Here is a 22,987-nt window from a genome sequence, read left to right as displayed (position 1 = left end):
TCAAAAAAATTGCGATTGAATGAAAAATTGCACTCTCGGAAATACGCCTATTTCTCAAGAACCACTAACTAGAATTTCACGAAATTTGGAACGAAAATACTGATGCCAATGCCAAGGCATTGGTCTTTGCCTGCATGTCCTGGTGTCGGAGCAGCGCAATATCATCCGCATAATCAAGGTCTTCCAAGACATTGGTCAATGTCCATCCAATCCCTCTTCTTTCACCATAACAACACGCATGACATTGGTCTGAAAATTGGTGTTATGGCCTTTTAAAACATGCTGTCAAAAAAGTTGAGCAGCTATCTGCCACGTGACTAACTGTATGACCAACCGAAAAAAAGCAGCTAGAATCACGGCAGAACACCACTAGAGAGAAACTGGTCCGTGTCAGTGACCACACCGACACATTCAGAAGAAACTAGTGAAAACTCAGAAAGACGATGTAAGCTGTACCGAAGAAGGGCATAACAAAGAGAGTGTATTTATATCTTTTGTGTGCGGAGAAAAACGCGCCTTATCATGGTCGGAGGATAGAGATGTGATACACAATGAAATCAAAGAACAAGGTTAAAACATAATATTGTTAGAAACCTTCGAGATCAGGAAGTTTTGCTCTGTATCCTGTATTACCAGTAATGTCGATTTTACCTACCAATAAAGTTTGCATGAAATAGTGTTTATTTCACTGGAAGACAGACACAGATCAATACTCTAGTGTGTTTATTATTCAATTTTGACTTTTAGAAGCTCTTTCAAGGCGTTTTTTAGTTATACTTTGATATACTTAGTTATTTGTAACCTTAAAGTTGACTATGGTCATTTTACCGCAGTAACAAGTTAGTGAAGCGGACGTCTGGAGTGTTAGTCCCTCGTCAGACATGGCGGCCACAAACATCACTTCTCAAAATTCCGACTTTTCCCTGATAAAATTAAAATTTCCATGACCAAATAAATACAAAATGGCAGGTATAGTAGTGGCTTCAAGCCTTCCCTTACAGCCGCGTTTTCCACTCGGTCAATCGTTGAGATCACAGATGGTGACCCTAAATGTTTCTTCCAGCCTTCAATAGTATTAAATCAGCAGTGTTTAATTTATTTCAGTTTTCCCTGTCTTTTCATCAAAATGCCAAATTTCCGTGACTCAAATAAAATTCCTCGACTATCCCCTGACCGTGAAGAATTTGTTTCCCTGACCATTTCCTGACATGTGGCAACCCTGTCGGAGTAAGGACTAACTCTCGAAGTGTGAATACAGCATTAAATTCCAATTTGACAAATAATTGTTTCAGTTGCCAGCCGTCACAGCCAAAAAAGGTTTCCTTAGCAACTAAAACCTTTGTTTCTTTTTCAGTATAATAATATCAACTAGTTAATGAAAAGGTCTCATGAAACAGGCATGACACTGTGTCACACGTCAGCCCTGGGAGGAGGTACACTTTCAAGTTCTGGCCAACTGGCCAAGAAATTTGACATAAGCACCTGCATCAAGAGGCTTCACCTGCCTGTCAGTCAGTATACCCTGATGCATAAGATGATCTGACTAGCGTAATTTTATTGCAACTGGCAACAACTATTAAAGTATTTTAAATCACTAAAACCAACTACGACATTGAAGCAATTTTCACTATTTTATAATAATTACACTTCAGCATTACTCCTAGCTGCCAAAAAACAATTGTACATAAAATAACCAGAAGCATGATCCACATGAAACATCTACAACTAGAGAAAATAACCTGTCGCCAACCTGGCATTCATTTATTTGATATATTGTAGCACTACTATATTGCATGCGTAATACTTGTTTGGCCTTATGTAAAAGGCAAAATGTTTTAGCACCAAACTCAACTTAGCTGCTTTTCAACAAAGCTTACCCTTTCAGCTAGAAAATGTGCAGATAACCATATAATAGTTTAAAATGAAGATCTCAAGCAAAAAATAACCGGTTCAGAGTACAAAGACAGTCCATTGGAATTCCATTGGTGAATGATAATTATAATGTCCCTACTACCAAAATAATCCTTGTACCACAAAAAAGTTAGTGCTTTTCCCACCTGGAAATTTTGCGAATTTTGGAAGCCAATTTCTCTGTGCATATTATGCCCAAAGAGCCAAACATTAACCAATCACTACGTTTCACAAGCTTTTAAATGTTCGGAGTCAATTTCTATCTAGCATGAAGCCTTCTCTGTGAAAAGTTGTATGTTAATAAGGACAAAAATCAATGGAACATAGCAAATGGTTTGGACCCAGGAGTATCAGTAGTTCGTATAGTGTGATCGTTGGGGTGAGAGTAGTTCTGAAAAGAACTGTTGTTATTGACTGACGTTTCGACAACCTGAGCGGAAGTCATCTTCCGAGTGACGTGAATAGCGTTTGTCAGTCGTAATGTTATAAGTTTGGTCTGTTGAAAGTGATTGGTCAGTTTAGCCATCAGTGTTGGTATTGGCTGAAAGACTCGCGTAAAGTTTGTCATCAGTCTGTGGTTGGTTTCGATCCATCTATCGTTAGTAAAATTGGTCGCTTTTTGGTCCGTCTATTGTTGGTCAAATCAAGTCGGTCTGTTAGAAATCCGTTGGTCGGTTTTGTTTCCGTCGTGGATAAGTTGTTCGTAAGGCGCCGGTAGTTGTTGACATCTGTTAAGAGGCAACAACAGTTCTTTTCAGAACTACCCTCACCTGGAGGATCACACTATACAAACTAAAAATTAATGCAAACAAGGACGTCAGCGAAGATTGCTCTCCAGGAAAAACTACTGCATACCATTAGAATGAAAAGCTCTGACTACTTTAATGTCTAAAGTGAAATATCTTGCATCGATGAGTGAAATTCAAGTTTCCTCAGTCTTTCTAGTTACCCTTTCCTATCAGGCAAAAATCTGCTGAGGAAATCCACAGGAAGAGGGAAAAGGACTGTGGAATTCTTTTCAGCTGAGATGGTTGTCAGCGTCTGAAGGTATCGCAGCTGGAGAGCAGAAGGAGACTCAGAAATGATGTCAGCAGCTTCCTTCAGAGCACGAGAGGCATTCATCTCACCCTCAGCAGCAATGACCTAAAATGGTGAAGTTTCGACATTGAGCAGAGAAAAACAGAATTTCAAGGCACAAATACTATGGCTATACTGCGGGGATTGCTTACCAACCACTCAAAGACTCTGAATAGAAAAACCTTTTAGATATACCTTAGCACGAGCTTCACGGGAGGCTTCAGCTTCAGCTGCCATGGCTCTCTGAAGCTGTTGAGGAAGACGCACATCCTTCCTGCAAATCAAAGAAGAAGTTCATAAATCCAATGGGGAACTAAGACTCAAATTGCCACAAGATAACAAGGTCATTACCGGTAAGTTATGGCAATCTTTGTAACTTTAAATGACCCTTGATTTTGTTTGTGTAGCTAAGTTGACATGTATTATGGTTAAAACAGGAAAAATTGGGTAAATATTTACTTACACTTCAACACGCTCCACTTTGACACCCCAAGGATCAGTGGCCTCATCCAACGAGGTCTGTTAAAAGGTAGACACACATTTTAAATTAATGTTAATGTAAGATGTTATAACTTGATGATAACTACCAACAAGGAGAAAAACTCTTGGTTTTCAATGAATTATTTCTAACAGATGTGCAGAGACTTGTCAAACACAGCTTGTAGTTTCCTACGAAAGAATTGACCATAGCAATGATAACTGGGCTACAAAAATAACCATTCAAAAATAAAGTACGATAAAGTTCTTACCTGCATGACATGGCTGATTACCTCACGGTCAGCCAAAATCTCGCTCAGGTTTTTGGTCCCCAGCACATTTCGCAGGGTGGTCTGTGCCAGCAGACGGGTGGAACGATTGGCATTCTCCACATTAGTTATGGAAGTAGTGGCATCATGGATTCTGAAATACACCACAGCATCTACTGCCACGGTCACACTGTCTTTTGTTAAAATCTGAAATGAGAGTAGTATATTAAAGTTTTTACATTCTGGATGTAATTACTGGTCACCAATCAATCCGGAAAACCAAGCAAGTTCCCCTGCCAAAAAAAGCTCCTGCAAACAATTATAAATTAAGCTACTGTAATTCCTTGAATAAGCACCCCCCTTAAATAAGTGCCCCTTGTATTGGCCAAACTCCTAAATAAGCGCCTCCCTTCCTCCTTTAGAGAAAACAGTTAAACAAAGGCTTACCACAGTGTTGACAATGTTGAGCAACAGGTGATTACCATTATAGTAACATGAGCAGATTTGAGAATTAGTACAATGTTTCAGTTTGTGAACTACTATATGGAAAACTTTGCACTTAAGTTACTTACATTAGATTGATGTTTAAGACTAAACTGAAAATTCAAATAAGTGCTTCCCTCAGAACAACTCTCCCCTCCAACAAGTCTCCTTACAAGCCTTATCCTATATTTGAAATAAGGACTCAGGCACTAATTTGAGGCTTTGTGGTATTTCAGGGCTCGAAATTGCGATCAATACAGTCGCATTTGCGACTTAACTTTACTTATTCGCGACTAGAAAAACGAGAGTAGTCGCAAATTTGCGACTAGGTTTTGCCTTGACTGACACAAATTAAAAGGGTTAGCAGTAATCTCAAAGGAACAAGAACATAACTTGCGGATGAAAGACAATTTATAGATTTTATGCTGCAATTTTGAGACCTGTAAACTTCCTATTTATCTACCGGACTTCTACAAAGAGTGTCTCGATGCGTGGTCTTATGTTAGCACAACAAACGTTGTTTCTTATGACGATGTTATTAACCAAACAATATGGAACAATAAGTTTATCCTTATTGAGAACAAGTCGTGTTATATAAAACACCTGGCTTTCCATGGAATTGTTAAAATAGGAGATTTGATATCTGACAATGGTAGGTTTCTCGAAAGTGAAAAATTATTACAAGCTCGACTATCTCCTGTCCACCTTTTTAAATTAATGGGCATCGTTAATGCTATTTCCGATGAATGGAAGCTTATCATCAAACAAAGTCAGCAACATATTTGTCCCCCCTCAAATGACAAGTTTCAAATTAACATAGAAAACGCTATGGTAAATGTTTTGAAAGTCACTTCGAAAATGCTTTACAATGAATTTAAACGCAAAAAGCAAACGGCGCCTTCTGCTCAAAAGAAAATAAAACTAAAGTATCCAAATCTTTCTCTGGAATGGAAAGAGATTTACTCTCTTCCGTTTACGGTCACACATGATACAAAAACTAGGGAATTTCAGTACAAGCTGTTAAATAACATTGTTTTTACAAATGAAAAATTATTCAGACTCAAAATGATTGACTCTCCACTTTGCGCCTTTTGTCAAACAGAAGTCGAGTCCCCTGAGCACTTATTCTTTCATTGCAATGTAACAAAATCTTTCTGGCAGTTGCTTTGTTCCTGGATTTCTGAAAAAAGGTAATCTCGACATCCTTAACACTAGAAAATGTTATCTTCGGTGTATTCAATGTCGCAGAGGACTTTCATATCCTAAACCATATTATTTTATTAGCTAAATATTATATTTATAACTGTAAATTAAATATCATACATCCTTCTCTAAAGGTCTTCATGGCCAACGTTAAAGCAACTTGCCAGATTGAACAGAAAATTGCAGTTAACAGCAATAAATTGGTAAAACATTATAAGAAATGGAACAAATTTCTACCTTGCTTCAGTTAATTTAGTTTATGTTTTTGTGATGATGGATGTAGAGATCTATTTATATTTACATTGTAATAGGCTTCTTTACCTCCCCTTTTCTTCTTTTTTTTTTGTGTGTCTATCCCTTTTTAATGTAAAATTGTAAAACTAGCATTACAGTATCTCTTTGCTTGTCCATTGCACAACTTACAAATAAAAACAAAATACAAAAAAAAAAAAAAAAAAAAAAAATTAAAGACAATTTATACAAATAGATATAATAAAACAAACCCACGATTCTTTGATTGCCAACTGGATCGTCATGTTTGATTATTCTAAGGCACACTAAAGTAAACGACTCTCTCAAAACCTTCAAAATGGCTATCCCTGTGCAAAATCGCCCTATAATGCATTGGAAGCCCTTGAGCATTGAGTACTTCATGTATGTCTATGGATTGTGTCTCTTCTATTAGATTTTGCGACTAAAAATTTACATTTAGCGACTATTTTTTGCCACTTAGTTGCCAAATGGCGACGTAAGGATTTTGTTAATTTCGTGCCCTGTATTTAGAACTGTAGCCCATTACAATTTCATAAAATGAAGGAAGCTAAATATGTATAGAAAATTGTATGAACGCGAGTGCATTTCCTGATATATGGGCACGAGTGACCATATATCATGAAATGCACGAGTGATCATACAATTTTTTATTTATAATATTCTAAACGCGACCGTTACGCTTCTATGGACATGCAACTCTGTAATGGCTTCCAAACTTCTCTCATGTTTTATTTCAACCAATCAATTACAACCTTGTGACAAGTAAACCAAACATGAATTTTTTTGGGAAAACATTATGAACTGATCAAGTTTTTATATTAAGAGCATTTAACAACTGCATCGCAAAATGGAGGCTGGGTGCCTGTGATATCCAGGAGCTTCCACTATTGGCAGCCAGCTCCTAGATGGAGACTGCTCCCATGGCTGGCAAATCCTGGCAAGCCAGCCATGAGCCCCCACGCAGAAGGGAGAGCAGGCACCCGTCACACTGTGTGAACAGTGGAAAAGAGGGAGGGAAATGGGGGGGAGGGAGGAAGCCTTGAAGATGAGGTCCCATGAACTGCCACGCAAATAACACGCTAGCGCCTGCAACGCTAAACACACTTCAGTCAAAGAGCACATGGGATCTGGCGCATGCCCATGTATGAAACGCCGCTGACTCCAGACAACACTGGCGCTCTTTGTTGTTAACTCCGTTAAATTGCATTTAACTGCATTTAACAACTGCATCGCAAAATGGAGGCTGGGTGCCTGTGATATCCAGGAGCTTCCACTATTGGCAGCCAGCTCCTAGATGGAGACTGCTCCCATGGCTGGCAAATCCTGGCAAGCCAGCCATGAGCCCCCACGCCAAGCCGGAGGACCTCCGAGCAGCGCGCTAGCCAGCTCGGAGAAGAGAGGGGCTCATGGATGGGGAGGCCAGAGCCCCGAGAAAAATGCCCAAATCCGTAGGCACCCAGTAACTGGCAAATTAGTGACAAAAACCATACCTGTTAGGCAAGTCGTTCAGCTACTGAAAGGATGGTTTCCACAGGTGTGCGCACATATAACAAGTAAGCATCACTCGACCAGCGACCCATTGTCTTAATGAGATGATCAGGAACACCTCTCTGGGCAGCAGTTGTAGCGGCTCCAATTCTAAAACTATGACCCGAGAACTTTCCAGGAATACCTGCTGCCTGTAGAGTGGTTTGAAGAAACGAGGAAAGCCGAGATCTAGAAAGAGGAGAGCCATCTTGGTGAATAAAGAGAGGTCCGGTGCCTGGCCCACGAAGATGAAGGTAGTTTGTTAATGCAGTCACAGGACAGAGAGGAAGGGAACCACGGCCAAGATAGATGAAACAACCCTGCCTGAAAGGATCAGTCTTTGCACACTTGATTAACACTCGAAAGCTTTGGGGATTGGTGGAGGAATCTACTTGAAGATCTGCCGCGGTCAAATGAACAGATGGATCAAAGGTACCATTTGTTGTAAATTCACCGGCTCTAAGAAACCCAAAGAAGCCAAGACAGCAGGCTGCCCATAGCATGACACTGTCAGGGTTGATAAAATCTAAAGACTTGTGCAAAACAGACATAAGGTCGGCTGTCACTGGTTGGCGCTGAGGGAGATTTGGGCCCTGATGACGTTTGATCCCTCGTAAGAGACGCTGAAGTTGAAGACGGTTGACAATTGGGTCTGGGAAGCCATAGTCAATGTGTAAAGAACGGACTGCAGACAAATATACTTTAATGGAAGAATGGTGAAGACGATCTGCTAAATGGGTACAGAAGCGCATCAGAGTTTGTTCACTGGCTGGTAAAAGAGGCTGACTTGGCTCGAAGGGAGTATCCTGACTACAAAAATCTAAGAACTGACGTTGAGCTGAAGCATAAACTTGGCGAGTAGAAGGTGCGAGGCCATTGGTCAAATAGAACTGGCATTTATCTGTCAAATTACGGGCAGCTGAGCCAGCAGCGTTAACGGAATTGGAGTCGCCCCAGGAGCTGCATGAGGAGCAAGATGATGGAAACGCTGAAAATCAAAACGAGATAAGGCATCAGCAATCGAGTTGTCTTTACCCGGCGTATGAGAGGCAGTAAAGGCAAAGGAATGTCGGGCTGCCACAAGTGACAAGTGACGGAGAAGAACCATCATGTTCGGATCCTTCGTGGTGCCCGAACGCAAAACACTAACGACTGCCATGTTGTCGGAGCAGAACTCAACTCGTTTAGAAGCCCATCGGTGGCCCCATAGGGAAGCTGCAATAACCACCGGAAACAACTCTTTGTAGGCAATTGCCAAGGGATGCTGAACAGCTGACCATTCACCCACAAACCATTCATGATCACAAATTGCACCATAACCCCGAGCACCAGCAGCATCTGAGGAAACGTAAAATTCAGGCAAGGTCGCCCACTGTGGGGAAAGCAGGAAACTGAGACCACCCCAAGAATGGAAAAATTCTCGCCACCAACGGAGGTCTAAGCGAAAGTCTTGATTGATCCTAATTGGGTGGCTATCACGTCGAAAGGCTGACAATAAATTGATCATGCGTCTCAAGAAGGTACGCCCCTGAGGAACTACTTTACATGCGTGTTGGAGATTGCCAATGAGAGATTCCAGCTCCTTCCGTGTGCAATGTTGTTTGAGGGACCAGGCTTCCAGAAGTGCAGCAATACGATCAAACTTATCCTGCGGCAGACGGGCCTGAAGTGAGAGAGAATCGAGCTCAATACCGAGCACAGTTAAACAAGTGGATGGCCCCTCCAATTTGTTCGGGTGAAGAGGAATACCCCACTTTTTAAATAGCTTTACACAAGTATCAATATTGTTCTGGCAAACAGGTGAGTTAGGAGGGCCCAATGTATGGAAGTCATCCAGGTAGTGTAAAAGAAAATTCACATTATAATTGTGTTTGAGGATCCACTCGAGCATATCTGCAATGGACGAGAAGATGAAAGGAGCAGAGCGTAGTCCAAATGGAAGCGCCATATCAATAAAATATTTCCCACGCCACTTCATACCAAGTAGGTAACGATCATCAGAATGGACAGGGACATTACGGTAAGCACTTTCCACATCGAACTTTGCCAACAGCGTTCCTCTGCCGTGAAGCATGATCCCATCGATGATATCATCAACCTTCATGTACTGCACTGAAAAGGGGTTCTTTTGGAATGCCATCATTGACACTATGGCCTAAAGGACTAGACAGATCCAAGATAAGCCGCCATTTTCCAGGCTGGTACTTCTTCGGGATAATTCCAAAGCGACTCACATGGAGGTTTGGGATAGGGGCTATAGCAAAGGGGCCAGCTACACGGCCTTTGTCGAGTTCCGTGCGGAGATACTGGTCGATGACTGAAGGCTGAAGGGATGCTGAAGGCATGTTTTTATTCTCCGATTTTAAAGATACCGCCCGAGGGTCAAAACCCAGCTGAAAACCATTTGTGAGACCTGAAATCACGTACTCCACTTGCGTTTGGTCGGGGTAAGAACACAGTTCATGCCGAAGTTCCTCCGCATCTATGGGGGTTACTCTGGATGGGGGGACCAGGTCTTGCTGCGGGGCGCTCAAAATGGACAAAGAACACGAGGGCAAAGCATGGTGTGCCACTTCGGAGGGCATGTCATTACCAAAAGCATCTTGTGGTGCAGGAACAACAACATTAACAGGAACAGGAATCAAAAAATTTGAAAAGGAAACTGAACAAGATGAATGTACGCTATTTACATATGGTTTGGATCCCACTTCAACGCCGCAGACGTTTGCTTTGGGATGGGGGAGTTGACTGGGAGCGCCGGTAGGAAGAGGTTGAGGCCCGAAATGGACAGTTGACACGTGGATGATCACCTTCACATTTCTCACAGCGATGGAGGTACCGGCATTGACCAAAGGTCCAGCGACAGGTGCCATCATTCCAAGATCGGCAAAAGGTGGATGAACCGGCTATCGAAATTGAAGCTGAAGACGAAGTGGTTGGCTGCTGGCTTGACTGGGGAAGAGGTGACGAAAGAGTATGGAAGTTGTACAAATCATGGTTCATGTGAGACCAGTCCACCAAACCTGCAGCAGCTGCGTCCTTGCGGAATGCAACATCGTAATGGAGCCAAGCCTTCCCAGGGAACTGGCGCGACGTCTTGAGAATTAGCAGCTTGTATTGTGTCATGTCCTGCCATCTGGAAGAATGAGCACAGCAGAAGATCCACGAGTACACAGTGAAAGCTTCAACCCATGTCACGATATCAGTGATCTCTTGCACCCTTTTCTTGGAAGAACTCACGAGAAGTTTGCCATCAAGGTACGTTTGGGGCTCTGTCTCCTGGGCTTTCAAGTTCTCTGCTAGCAAGTCAGCAAGATCCACAAATTGGCCAGACCTAATTTTTGTCACCAGCTTCTCCGGGATAGGGGAATAACCGGGGCCAACAACAAACGGCCTATTCAGGGATGTTGAGGTAGAGGCGATGGAGGAATTAGAACCAAAGGAGACCAATGGCGTGAAAGACTGGTTGGAAGATGGCAATCCATTCGCAGCACCACGAGAACCAAACAACGATGGCGAAGATAAAGAAGAATTGCCTAACGTGCAGTATGTTGAAATAAAGGGAGGAACGACCAAATTACCTGAGGACTGGCCTGCAGAAGAAGGCAGTGGTTGGTTAATGACAACAGAACCGGATGATGTCGTGCCCGACGCCGCGTTTCCCGCTGTCGAAGAACTCGATGAGTGACTTTGCAAAGCCGCCAAAATGCGAGGTAACGTATCCCCCAAGGCTTGTGAAAACGCTTGACTGAGGTCCTGTTGAGAGAGGACGAAGGAGGGCGGAGTGGACACCGGAGTCGAAGAAATGGGAGGACGTACGACCGAAGAGGGAGAATCGGCTGAAGAAGAAGGCTGACTTGAATCCAACATGGCGGCCACACTGTTGTTTGTTGCATGACGATGTGCCATACCAAACGAAAGAAACAACGGCAAGGTTCGAAAAACGACGAACGAAGAACAAATAATGCACACGCTACTCCGGGAGGAAGCCTTGAAGATGAGGTCCCATGAACTGCCACGCAAATAACACGCTAGCGCCTGCAACGCTAAACACACTTCAGTCAAAGAGCACATGGGATCTGGCGCATGCCCATGTATGAAACGCCGCTGACTCCAGACAACACTGGCGCTCTTTGTTGTTAACTCCGTTAAATTGCATTTAACTGCATGAAAAATCAGTTAAGCGATGATAAGTTTATAATTGTTCCGTAATAGTTAGCTCGAACAGACAGTTAATGCTGATCTGAACTTTTAGGTGAACCGCACTGTCCTTGAATGATATTAAACGTGACTTGACAGTTGTGGAAATTGTTTACGGTGAAAGCATGATGGCTGCTGCTTGCTTGCTGGATCTGTTTTGTACTGGTTGGAAAAGACCACACCGGAAATCCTAGGGAACTGTTTGATGTTGTTGTCTGGTTGTTGTCTGGAGTTCCGCTGATAATGTGTGATATCTCCTGATGCTCCCTTTCACTTCCTTCATCGTAGTCCTTCAGCAACTTTTCATTTGCGTGGCTGGTCACCTGAAAGATAGACTGCCTCTTGACATTTGCTGCCCTCAGTTTCTTTACCACCGTCTTCCTGGCAATGTGATTACTTAGCCTCTTGCTAGATACTTCCAAAGGTCGATACTGTTAACGCCAAGCCGCTGCTTCTTGTACCAAATTTCTATATTGGGATTGTTGATCACAGTAAGGTAAAATGGACGTTTGTCTCGAAGCTCTAGCAGACTTCGACTTAGGTACTGCTTGAAAAATTGAACTGGACATCTTGCACCACAAGTGACAAACATTTTGGACAAAACTGTGCGACGTTTTGTGTTAAGTCCTCCCTGTCTTGTCTTTGTTGGATGTTCTCCAAATGTAATGTACTCCGTTCCACAGTCGCCTTCACAAAATACAAAGTCTTCGACTTCCATTGAATGGTGTTCCTGACGTCCCCTCAGTCCAAAATGCTGAGTGAAAAGCCACCACATTGTCTGAGAAAGAACTCTTGGACTGGAATTGCTGAGATTTTTTGCCGTCCAAAGTATTTCTTCTTCTTTGGCTGTCAGTGCACTTGCCGCATAAGGCCTCTTCCCTTTTCCTTGCCAGCTAAGATGTTTTACTTTTCCCTCGAACACTAACTTGGACTTATAAAACTCACGGTCTTGTATAATTGAGTACTTTTAGTCATGTTCTTTCAAATGATGGTCAAGGGCTGCCAGCATGGACTTCAAACTCTCAGGATTGTAACAATCCATCTTTGGTACCTACTTCAGCATAAAACATTTGTAACTTTTTATCTCGATCTTCAGGCTCGTACTCCTCCAGTTTAGGGTTGAATTTTCTTTCATTTGCCCATTTTTCCCAGACATTCAACCACATTTGTGTTGATTTAGTAGTGTTTTGGTTTTTCGCATTTAGTTTCAGTTGGTCAACAACTATTTCGTCGGACGAAACAAACTGGCTTTCAGCCTGTTTACTTTTTGTTTTTAAATTTTGCGCTTCCCCTATAGTTTCCATAGCAACTTCCGTATTGCACTTTATAACCTCCATTTGAAGTTGCATTTTGTTGCACCATTTTGAAGTGTTAATGATTTAAAAGTATTTTGATAGGTTTCTCTGATTAAAAGACCTGATGGCCTGCTTCAAAAATGTGTTTGATGGTTCCATGAAGATATGAAACCTTCAGTGAAGATTAGCAGAGAAGACAGGACAGCACTGAGTACCTACCTCTTGTGGTGGCACATCAAAGGAGACTGTCCGCAGATCAACTTTCTGATAGGAGTCAATACAAGGTAAAATGAAGAACAATCCTAAAAGAAAGTAAAGACGAAGCCTTTTTAAAAATATTTCAACATTGTTTAAACCTTTGTCCTTTTACAATGCGACGGCAGAATGTAACTAAATTGTTCCCAAGGGGAGACGTTAGGGACACAGGAGAAATGTTGATAACATGCCTTGCAGAAACTATGAAAAGTAACTTACACTAATCATTAGATTTTCTAAACTCGCAACCTAGGATAAATTGTTATTATTATCTGTACCTGGTCCTTTTGCACCTCCAGGCAGCAATCGGCCAAGACGGAAAATGACTGCTCTCTCATATTCTTGAACTATCTGTTTTTTTTGTTAAAAAAAAAAAAAAAAAGCGTAACATAGGAGATAAGAACTAAATAGAATTTAGTAGAAGAAACAAAATTCTGAGCATTTTATCAATGAGAGTCATGCATGGTGACCTACTGTAGGTGGATCAGAAGGTTTGTCATTTTGGCATCATACCTTCATAGTAAAGAATAGTGATAATGGCAGAGTACAGATGAACAGGACGACAGATAATACCGTCAGCACATAGTCGCAGCAGCCACGGCTGCCTGAATCTGAAAAAAAGACACAAATCAAGATAAATACAACTTAACCATTTTTTTAGGATCCCACTGTGACATTTACATCACAGTCAAAACAGCAAGAAACCAAGGTGACCATAATTTAAATGGCAGCATTTAGAGTAATGGGTGGGCCCATATGAATCCCTCATGGTCTCAAGATTGACAATCAAATATAACAGGGCTTGAAATTGTGACCGGTACAGTCACATTTGCAACTTAACTTTACTTATTTGCGATTAGAAAAGCGAGAGTAGTTGTAAATTTGTGACTAGGTTTTGCCTTGACTGACACAAATTAAAAGGGCTAGCAGTAATCTCAAAGGAAAAAGAACATTACTTGTGGATGAAAGACACAATTTACTTGAATAGATATAATCAAACAAAGCCACGATTCTTTGATCACCACCTGGATCGCCATGTTTGATTATTCTAAGGCACACTAAGGTAAATGACTCTCCCTCTATTGAAAACTTCAAAATGGCTACCCCTGTTCGAAATCGTCCCATAATGCATTACAAACTGTTGAGCATTAAATATGTCATGTGTATGTCTATGAATTGTGTTTCTTCTATTTGATTTTGCGACTAAAAATTTACATTTAGTGGCTATTTTTTAACACTTAGTCGCCAAATGCCAACTTAAGGATTTTGTTAATTTCAAGCCCTGCACAAGTCAACTAATTAAAAATTAAGTACGGTAAGAATCTGCAAATCACTTTCACTGTATTTGTTTGCTTATAAGGTGCACTTAGTTATAAGGTGCACTGTTAACTTTTAGACATAAGCTTATCAAGTTTACAAACTGAAAACTTCTCCTAAATATTCAGTTATAAGACGCAACCTGAATTACAGGGAAATTTTTTACCATATTCACTTCGACAACAACAATATACTTCCAAATTGGCTAGTTACAGTCCTTTCACACCAGATGATGAAAAACTAGCTTCCAGGCTATTCGCAAAAAGATGGATGGAATGCCTGGAGGTTAAACATTCATCACGGAACAAAATCGTGTGTTTTCATCGTTGATTTAGGCCAAAATCTACTTTAAAATAATCTATCTTATCAGACTTTTTGCTTGTCATGTGGGGTTGGTAGGCAGCTGCTTTACTGCTAGTTAACATGGAACACTTTTTGTTTTATGCAGAAAAATCTCTGGTTACGATGATGTGAATGTTAGTGAATGACATGTTAGTGGATGTTTGACAAGTTTAATCATCAGGGAAATTTGGCAAAATTGTATTTTGTGGCGCAAACATACTCAATTATAAGACACACCCCACGTTTGGAACAGATTTCGATTGCACAGGCATATTTTCTTTGAATAAATGCTGTCTCATAAATAAAAACTATAGTAACTTTTTGCCAAATTAATAGACTATGATCAGCTGCCAGTTGCCCTTGAAACAGAAAATTATTCTTTATCGTGAGGCTCCAAGAAGAACTCATTACTTGTTACCAGTCTACACAAAGCCACTTTATGGACCAAAAAGCACTGGTGACTAGCCTAGTTTGTTAATTTTGGCCTTTCATTTCATTATTGATGCTAGAAAAGATGTAATGATTTCAGCAATGCTTTGAGCCTAATGACAACGACTTGGCGCTAAATGCAATCCCTTACACATTTTCTAAGATCTTCCAGCCTGAAATGCAACGAACAAACTAAACAGTTCCTTCCGTGATTGTGAACATCCTCAGAGGTGAATGGGCAAACTGAAAAAAAAAAACACTTTCTCTGCTGTGGAAGATTTCACTCCCTTCTGGTGGCATTCAGGAACACAAAATGGACCAAATCAACGATAAAGCAAGACTTTTCTGGAGAAGCATTGTCAAAACAAAACATCAAAGCCCGACTAGCCTCGCTTTCATGCAACTTGTCCCAGGCACCAACTGTGTGGTCCTCCATATTTGCATTCAGTGTATTTCATTCACATTTTGCATGGTCCTTCACGGGAAATTTACTGCATTTTAAGATTTCGGAAGGGCGCGGCCATACAGGCATTTGACAATTTCTTTTTTATTTAACAGTTAACAAGTTACCTTTTATTGATTACTTCTGAAGCATGTTTAAGAAACTGCTGCAAGTTTTCTTCATGCGCACCTTTTTCAGATGCTGCAATTGATCGATAATAGACAGCAGTGATGTGTAGCTTGGACAACCTTGTGTGTTTACTATAACTTTAGCATTCTTCCTTGCCAAAGGGGGTGTACATAATTCTCATGGAAATTTCTGAGGGCGAGAGAGTTATTTTCATGTTCAAAACATGGAAACTCCAGGGAGATGGGAGGTGGGGGGGTCTTATGTGAAATAACCTCCATGGTGGGGATATGGATATTTTCTGGACCTACACACTCTTGACTTCAAGTATCTACAAGAAATTTATTCCAACAACAATGGTTTAATGCACACTTATTTTTATGGATAAAAGTTGGATGTTTCGTCTAATTTAGGTGGAGTGTTATCAAAAGTTCTTCAAACCATCTCTACAGCTGCTGACAACCTAATGTTCTGACTAGCATTTACGAAGCATAAGAGAATTGATCAAAATGGAAGCATATCATATTTCTTTATTAGCTTGTACGTATGCTTACATGTGTTTCATGTTTACCAGCCTTTTACTGTAGAGGGAAACTGACGTCTTTACCAAAGGAAGATATAAACCGACATGTTCCCATATTAATTATTTACAGTAGTTGTTCGAATGTTGGGAATTAACTGACTTTTATCTAAAAATATAAAGAAAAAATTCTTGCCACTAGTCCTTTCACATTTCTTTTTTCACAAGAAAAAAAACAACAACATCTAATTGTGACAACAGGTAAGCTTAAATTCTCTCGGTACAGCCGTCACATGCCATCCATGAGGGTTCGAAAACAGCGGATCATACGTTATGCACGAGTCCATTCTAGACCTTGCAATTCGAGATTTGCCGAACTGAAGAAAGCTTACATGTAAAATCTCATCTGTCACAAAGAAGCTCATACAGTTGATGGTTTGTCTTGATACGAAACGGAATTTTTGTGCGTAAATCTTCGCAACCTTCTCAATGCCGCATTGTCATATCTGTTGTTATGTTGTGCACTTCTGCCCAGAGTTTGACTTTGATCTGAAGCCATATTTCGGTGATGTTATTGTTAAATTTAGCACTTGGATTAAGCTTCGCGCATGACAAACATCGCGGAGCTCAAGTCTGTTTTGAATGTTAGAATGATCACGAAGTGCTGAACTGAACGATTTGACGAATTTACACTGCAGCACGGCACCTAACCTATATCTTTCCATACAGATTTTACGTTGCTTTTATTCCAGAGTAACATATAACAAAACAAAACAGCTTTTAGAAGACAGTTAATGTAACTAATGCGCACAATATCAGCAAAAAATGATTACACTAGCAGGTTTGTCATTATCGATTCCTCCTCCTAGCTTCTCTACTTCCCGTAGCTATCAACGAAGATCGACTCCCAGCTATGAACTCCGGCTGAATTACACAACCAAGATGCAAGTCCTTGAAGTTAATATGGTGAAAAAGAGTTAAATTGACTGACCTTCTTCTTCCATAAGCGCCGTTTTCGGTTCTTTAGGGTTGTACCGCTTGAACTCCGCCACTGCGAAACATGAAGAAGCGAAGTGCCCAAGATGGGTTAAACCGTTTACCTAATAAGGAGTTACGGATGGGGTCTCCCCGGCCAGGGGCTGGTCAGTTGACTTTGTCGCGCACCTGCTTGCAAGTTCTCCTAGCAACTATAGCAAACATAAACTATTTGAAAATGCAACTCAATTAAAACAGTGTATTGGAAAAGAAAGAACTCTTTGGGGGGATAACTATTGTTGAACAACATTTCCTGTTGGTAATTCTTTTTTTTTTTTGTATAAAACGAAAACACAGAGAGAGTGTTGTCATTTATTTTTTAATTACACTTTGAAATTATGTCATATATACAGGTCTTAGCGTTTTCGGTCGATCATCATGCTCCTCCTTGCAAAATGAATTGATTGAAATTCGTTAATTTTTCATTTTCTCTGAGTTTTTTTACCAATAGAAAGTAAAGGCAATAAATTTGCATTTTCAAAGTTAGTAGCTGATTATTGTTTGCTTTTATTTTTCAGTATTTTTGTGTAATGATATTTTACCTTATCGTACATTTCTGGCATGGTTTGGCACCATATCAGGCGAGTTTGTTAGAGCCATGGTTCGTATTTTGCCAGAATACTGATCTATGATTGTCCGGAGTTTCCCCGATAACCCGACCGGACATGGACAGAATCTCCCGGAGGGGACACCAAATCTCCCTGCAGTTGAGATACGAAGGAAAGGACTCAAAAGTTTCATTTTTGGGGGCAGTTTCGGGGGAAATGCTTTGAAATATTTGACATGTCTTTGTGTTGAATCGGCAGTGCTCTTCTTTTCACGTTTTCTTAGCTAGGGCCGAAGGTAAGCTGATTGGCGATCTCCTGGATTTGGTACTTATACTCTAATCACCCTGAAACGATTATAAAATATTTTGTAACTAATCTTAATAAACACAAACACAGCATCAGGGGCGGGCATCTCGTTTATTGATGCAGGATACAGCGAGCGTTACATCATCATAAAGAAAATACAGCAGTCAATAAACAGAAAAATTAAAAAGCAAAGTTGAAAGAGATGCCTTCGAGTGGCTCTTGCATAACTTACAAATTCTTAAATAGCCTACTAGCCCCTTAGGGATTCACGCCTAAAATACTTCTACAGTTAACACGAACCATACATAGTAAACATACTCCAGTGTAATAGCGAAACGTTACAAAATATATTTATACTCTAATCACCCTGAAACGATTATAAAATATTTTGTAACTAATCTTAATAAACACAAACACAGCATCAGGGGCGGGCATCTCGTTTATTGATGCCCGCTTTCGAAAATAAAGAAAGAGAACAAAGGAATCTAAGTGTGCAAACTTCTAGACACTGAAAGTAAAGATTCTAACCTATCGTAATATAGCTGTGACTAGCCGTCCTTGGCTCGATCAGTCTTCTATCTGCCATGACATAAAAAGTGTAGATTGCTGATGCCTGCTCCTTAGCGGCCCATGTTCTTAAGCTATGTAGATCAGTTAAACAAGTGTATAAGATATCCTAGTTCCGCAAACGCATGCCTAGTCTAAAACTTTATTTTAATACGAATTTTTTGAGAGCAAAATATGCTACATCTCCGAAGAAAATAAATTCATAAAATTAAAACTAAAAATTTCATATAATAAACATCTGTTTTGCTCTTACATATATAAATCTTGACGAATGCATCGCAAAAACTAACGTTACAGTAACGAAGGCTAGCTAACTCGTTGCCGCGGAGAAAAGCCCACCAGGCAGTCACGCAAATTGCGGCTAAGCGAAGATTAGCAGGATTAGCCTTGGCGCCCGCAAACCTATTATATATCCTCAAGATCATCTCGGGAGTAACAGCGCCCCCCTTTTTATGGAAACAGGTTTTGCAAGCTCAATTTTAGCCGCCTCGAGAAAACTTCTATCACAAGTCAAATCACAAGTCGGAAAGCCATACCGATGGTGTGCCCAATTTATGCCATAACAGGCAGAACCAAGTGTGGAGTAGAGGGAACTCTGCTGCAGCAAAATACTCCAAATAAGGAGCAAAAGACGTCTCATCAGACGGCAAACAAGCGACTTCCTCAAAGCGCGAAGACCATTCTCTAAATGTTTGAAAGTCACTTGAATAACGCTCTGTTGTTGAAGGGGCCTTTGCTTTACAGGCACGCAAGGGAAGACCTTCCGCCGACTTGCGAAGTCGTCTGGATCTCTTGAGTGGGCAACCTTTGAAGTAAACACACATCCACTTTGTAGACTTGAAAGATAAGAAAAGAAATGTGAGAACAATTAGAAAAAAAAAATGCAACAACACGCAGATCAGAACATAAGGAAGGCCCAGAGGCCTAAATCTTGCATTCAGCACACTATATACTGGCAGTCCTGCACAAAAATGGCATGGCTCAACGGCCTAAAACAGTGTAATCACCTAAGATCAACCCGTGATAAACGGGCAGTCCCGCACAAAAATGGCATGGCCCAACGGTCTAAAACAGTGTAATCACCTAAGATCAACACATGATAAACGGGCAGTCCCGCACAAAGATGACATGGTCCAACGGCCTAAAACAGTGTAATCACCTAAGATCAACACATGATAAACGGGCAGTCCCGCACAAAAATGACATGGCCCAATGGCCTAAAACAGTGCAATCACCTAAGATCAACACATGATAAACGGGCAGTCCCGCACAAAGGTGACATGGCCCAACGGCCTAAAACAGCGTAATCGTGACCGCGCGGCATGACTTCTCCATAGACAGATTCTACTGGACACTGGACTGTACAGCACCGACAAGCAACTAAAATTCTCCGAGTCAAAAGGGAACTGTTATTTGCCCCATGGAGATAAACATCTTTACCGTTCTCAACGAAGAGAAAATCAATAACAAAAGATCTGAAACCCCACCTACGTTCCACCAAAAAGGCCAAACGGGAGCTGAGAGGCCAGTAAAGAGTAACCAGTTCTATTGACAAAAACATGTGGCGGATGACATTTTCAACTAACGAAACAGGTGGCATCAGCCAACAGGTTTCTCCTACCCAACTAAATGCTAGAGAATCTTCGAATAGAAACTGGGAAAAACTTGAATTTTTTTTTTTTTTTTTAAACTGGAAAAGTAACCAATTGAACAGGGACCCCGATAGGAGGTTACTTCATGAAAATAGCTATCTTTAACTGACCAGTCATCAATCGACGATCTTGCATAAGTAATCAGCTTTCTCATTAAATGAACGAGGTATCAACTCAGCCTCGATTTTGATATTACTTTCTTTGGCGGTATCAAATATATCACCCGCGAATTGAAGCGAACACAGTTTCATACTACCAGAATCGACGATCAAAGGTACAGTTTGGTTGTCAGTAAACCACTTAACAGAGCACCCTGAAAGAAGATGTGCAAATTTTTCAAAGCAAAACAAACACAGTGGAGTTCTCTCCACGTGGTACTCGATCTGGTATCTACATAGAATCTCAGTTTTTGTGCGAAAACAGGCAATGTTACCAATGGCAATAAAAGCAGCCAATCCAATAGCGCTAACATCCGAGCATACAATACAAGATAGTCTGCGAGCAACGTCTGCAAAACACTGGAATTGAGATACGAAAACATTCTTCCAGAACTCCAACTGTATGGAAACTGACAACGGGTTAACAACAGCAGGAGCACACGCGCACTCGACCACTGAACCTATGGCTAGAAGATCAGAAATAGCCTGCTCGACAAATCACTATACTGGACTGGATGGCTGAGTGATTATTAGAAAACTGAGCTGAGGGTGGAATGTAAATAAAGAGAATCTAATACCCATCAAAAATAGTATCGCGAATAAAGCAAGAAGCACCTATATGATTTAAAAAATCTACATTAACCATAAGGTTGCCTTTAACTTAAATATAATGCGTTCTGTCCTGATAATCAGTCTTTTATTCATTCATTCAGTCATCAGGGCTAGTACAATTGTTAACCCTCGGACTAACACCCCCATCGTGGCACAAGGGGGATGAAACCCTCTCCTTGGGTTTTCGTTCTATTTAGGTACAGGAAGCCCTGAGCTTGCTCTATAAAATAATGACATATTTTTTGGTTTTGACGTCGCATGACGTCATTTGACCCACCATCTTGGATAATACTATTTTCTTAAAAAGTCAAAAAATAATCTAGAATGCTTATGAAGCCAGAATGCTTATGAAATGTACAATTTAGTGAAATTCAGCAAAATGATGAACAAAGCTGGAAAAAAAAATACAGAAGTATGTCGAAAAAGTTGATTTTTGTCCAAACCTATACGAAGTTTGCGGTTGCCATGACAAAGTTAAAAGTAATGGACACAATTGACATAACCAAAATTTACGCGAACGATGAATGAACAGCTAAGGAAATTTTTCAGCCCCTTAGAGTAAATTGTCTTTACAACACTTCCGAAAAACCTTGAATCACATGGTTCAACAAAATTATCAATAAGTTCAACCGGGTCTCCCAATCATTTGATTAAATTGAAAAAATTATATACTCATCTTATCCCATTCTCTTCAATGCAGCTTGGTATTTGCCATAAGTATGTATTTTTACTGCTTGGAGGGGCTGCAGCGGCTCCTCTAAAACGGCTTGGGCAGGAAGATGGATTTGCTCAGTGGCTTCTTTGGCCGCATCTGAAACACTTGTCTGCTAGTTGAGGCTGACGTCCACGAAAGGACTGCATGCGAAAAAAACAAAAAGGCTGATTAGAAGAAAAATAATTGCCAGTGGACAGGCCATGAGTGGATGGAGCTTCACTGGATGTAGAGCGGGTAGCTGTAGAGTTGGCCAGCTAGACGCATTTTTCCGCTTTTTCTCCCGGATCTTAGCTAGCGTTCGCATTTCGGCTGATCAGAGCTTTTTCTCTTCCTCTGAATCTTCGGCGAGTTCGTCGATTCGTACTTGCACTGCTGCCCAAACAGCGGGGTTCTTGTCCGCGGAACGAAATAACTTGACTGCTGAAAGGTTTCCTTTTGAGATGGTCTTGCTGGTCCCGTCTGTTGCATCCAGCAGAGAGTTGCTGAACTCGTGTTGTACTTGAGTTAAAAGAACTCGAAGCCTTGGATACCGTTTTTAGCCTCTACAGTTGAGACTGAGTGGCAGCTTGTTTCTCGTCGAGACCGCGTTTAAATGCAGCGAACTTCTGATCAAACTTAACGTCCAAAAGACGAGGAAACAATGTTCGTGAAGCAGTCTCATGAAAAAGATCTCCCTCAGTGAAGGATTGCGCGATCGAAGCGGGAACGCTCGCTCGTTCAGTATCCGGCGACATAACAGCAAAGTTGAAAGAGATGCCTTCGAGTGGCTCTTGCATAACTTACAAATTCTTAAATAGCCTACTAGCCCCTTAGGGATTCACGCCTAAAATACTTCTACAGTTAACACGAACCATACATAGTGAACATACTCCAGTGTAATTAGCGAAACGTTACAAAATATATAAGCTTGCCCCGTCAACAAGAAAAGCAAGCAAGCTGATTTTCACTTGGGGCGAACGGCTATAATAAGATTAACACTATCTAAAATTATTTACGATATTATATATTACCAATTACTAGCACTAACTCTAAGACAATAATTACTTAAACTAATTTCTGATGCTAATGCGGCTGAGATATTAAAAAGTGTTCGCATTAATGTGGCAACGGTTTTTGAGTTACAGGGTGAAGCGAAAAGCGACTTAGAGTTTGCTCCACTATAACAAACTCTTTTCTTTAGAAATTCAGATTTGGGTTGCGGCAACTGCAGCGAAGTAAAGGAACCCCTGAGATTATAATGCGTAGTAT

General features: G+C 40.9%; 2 protein-coding genes and 1 pseudogene across 2 annotated transcripts; all 3 read right to left on the bottom strand.

Moving 5' to 3' along the window:
• Window positions 1–708: 708 nt before the first annotated feature.
• LOC110067842 (mechanosensory protein 2-like) lies at window positions 709–17,247 on the bottom strand. Its single transcript, XM_020775188.2, has 8 exons — window positions 17,138–17,247; window positions 13,484–13,581; window positions 13,249–13,321; window positions 12,935–13,017; window positions 3,738–3,941; window positions 3,452–3,507; window positions 3,184–3,262; window positions 709–3,054 (listed from the first exon to the last, which is right to left on the bottom strand). The coding sequence occupies exons 1-8, from the start codon at window positions 17,148–17,150 to the stop codon at window positions 2,857–2,859; spliced, it is 804 nt and encodes a 267-aa protein (XP_020630847.1). The 5' UTR covers window positions 17,151–17,247; the 3' UTR covers window positions 709–2,856.
• LOC149101559 (uncharacterized) lies at window positions 5,748–8,079 on the bottom strand. The gene has a single exon (XM_089275650.1). It carries the CDS (start codon window positions 7,970–7,972, stop codon window positions 7,187–7,189), a length of 786 nt encoding a protein of 261 aa, XP_089131776.1. The 5' UTR covers window positions 7,973–8,079; the 3' UTR covers window positions 5,748–7,186.
• LOC110067843 (uncharacterized protein KIAA1958-like) lies at window positions 9,567–12,928 on the bottom strand (annotated as a pseudogene).
• Window positions 17,248–22,987: the final 5,740 nt, after the last annotated feature.

The sequence above is a fragment of the Orbicella faveolata genome, unplaced genomic scaffold (genome assembly GCF_042242905.1).
Source record: "Orbicella faveolata isolate gen_17 unplaced genomic scaffold, um_ofav_v1 contig_37, whole genome shotgun sequence".
Classification (NCBI taxonomy): Eukaryota; Metazoa; Cnidaria; class Anthozoa; order Scleractinia; family Merulinidae; genus Orbicella; species Orbicella faveolata.
The sequence above is the reverse complement of the archived record's forward strand: the minus strand, read 5'-3'. Positions and strand labels throughout refer to the sequence as shown.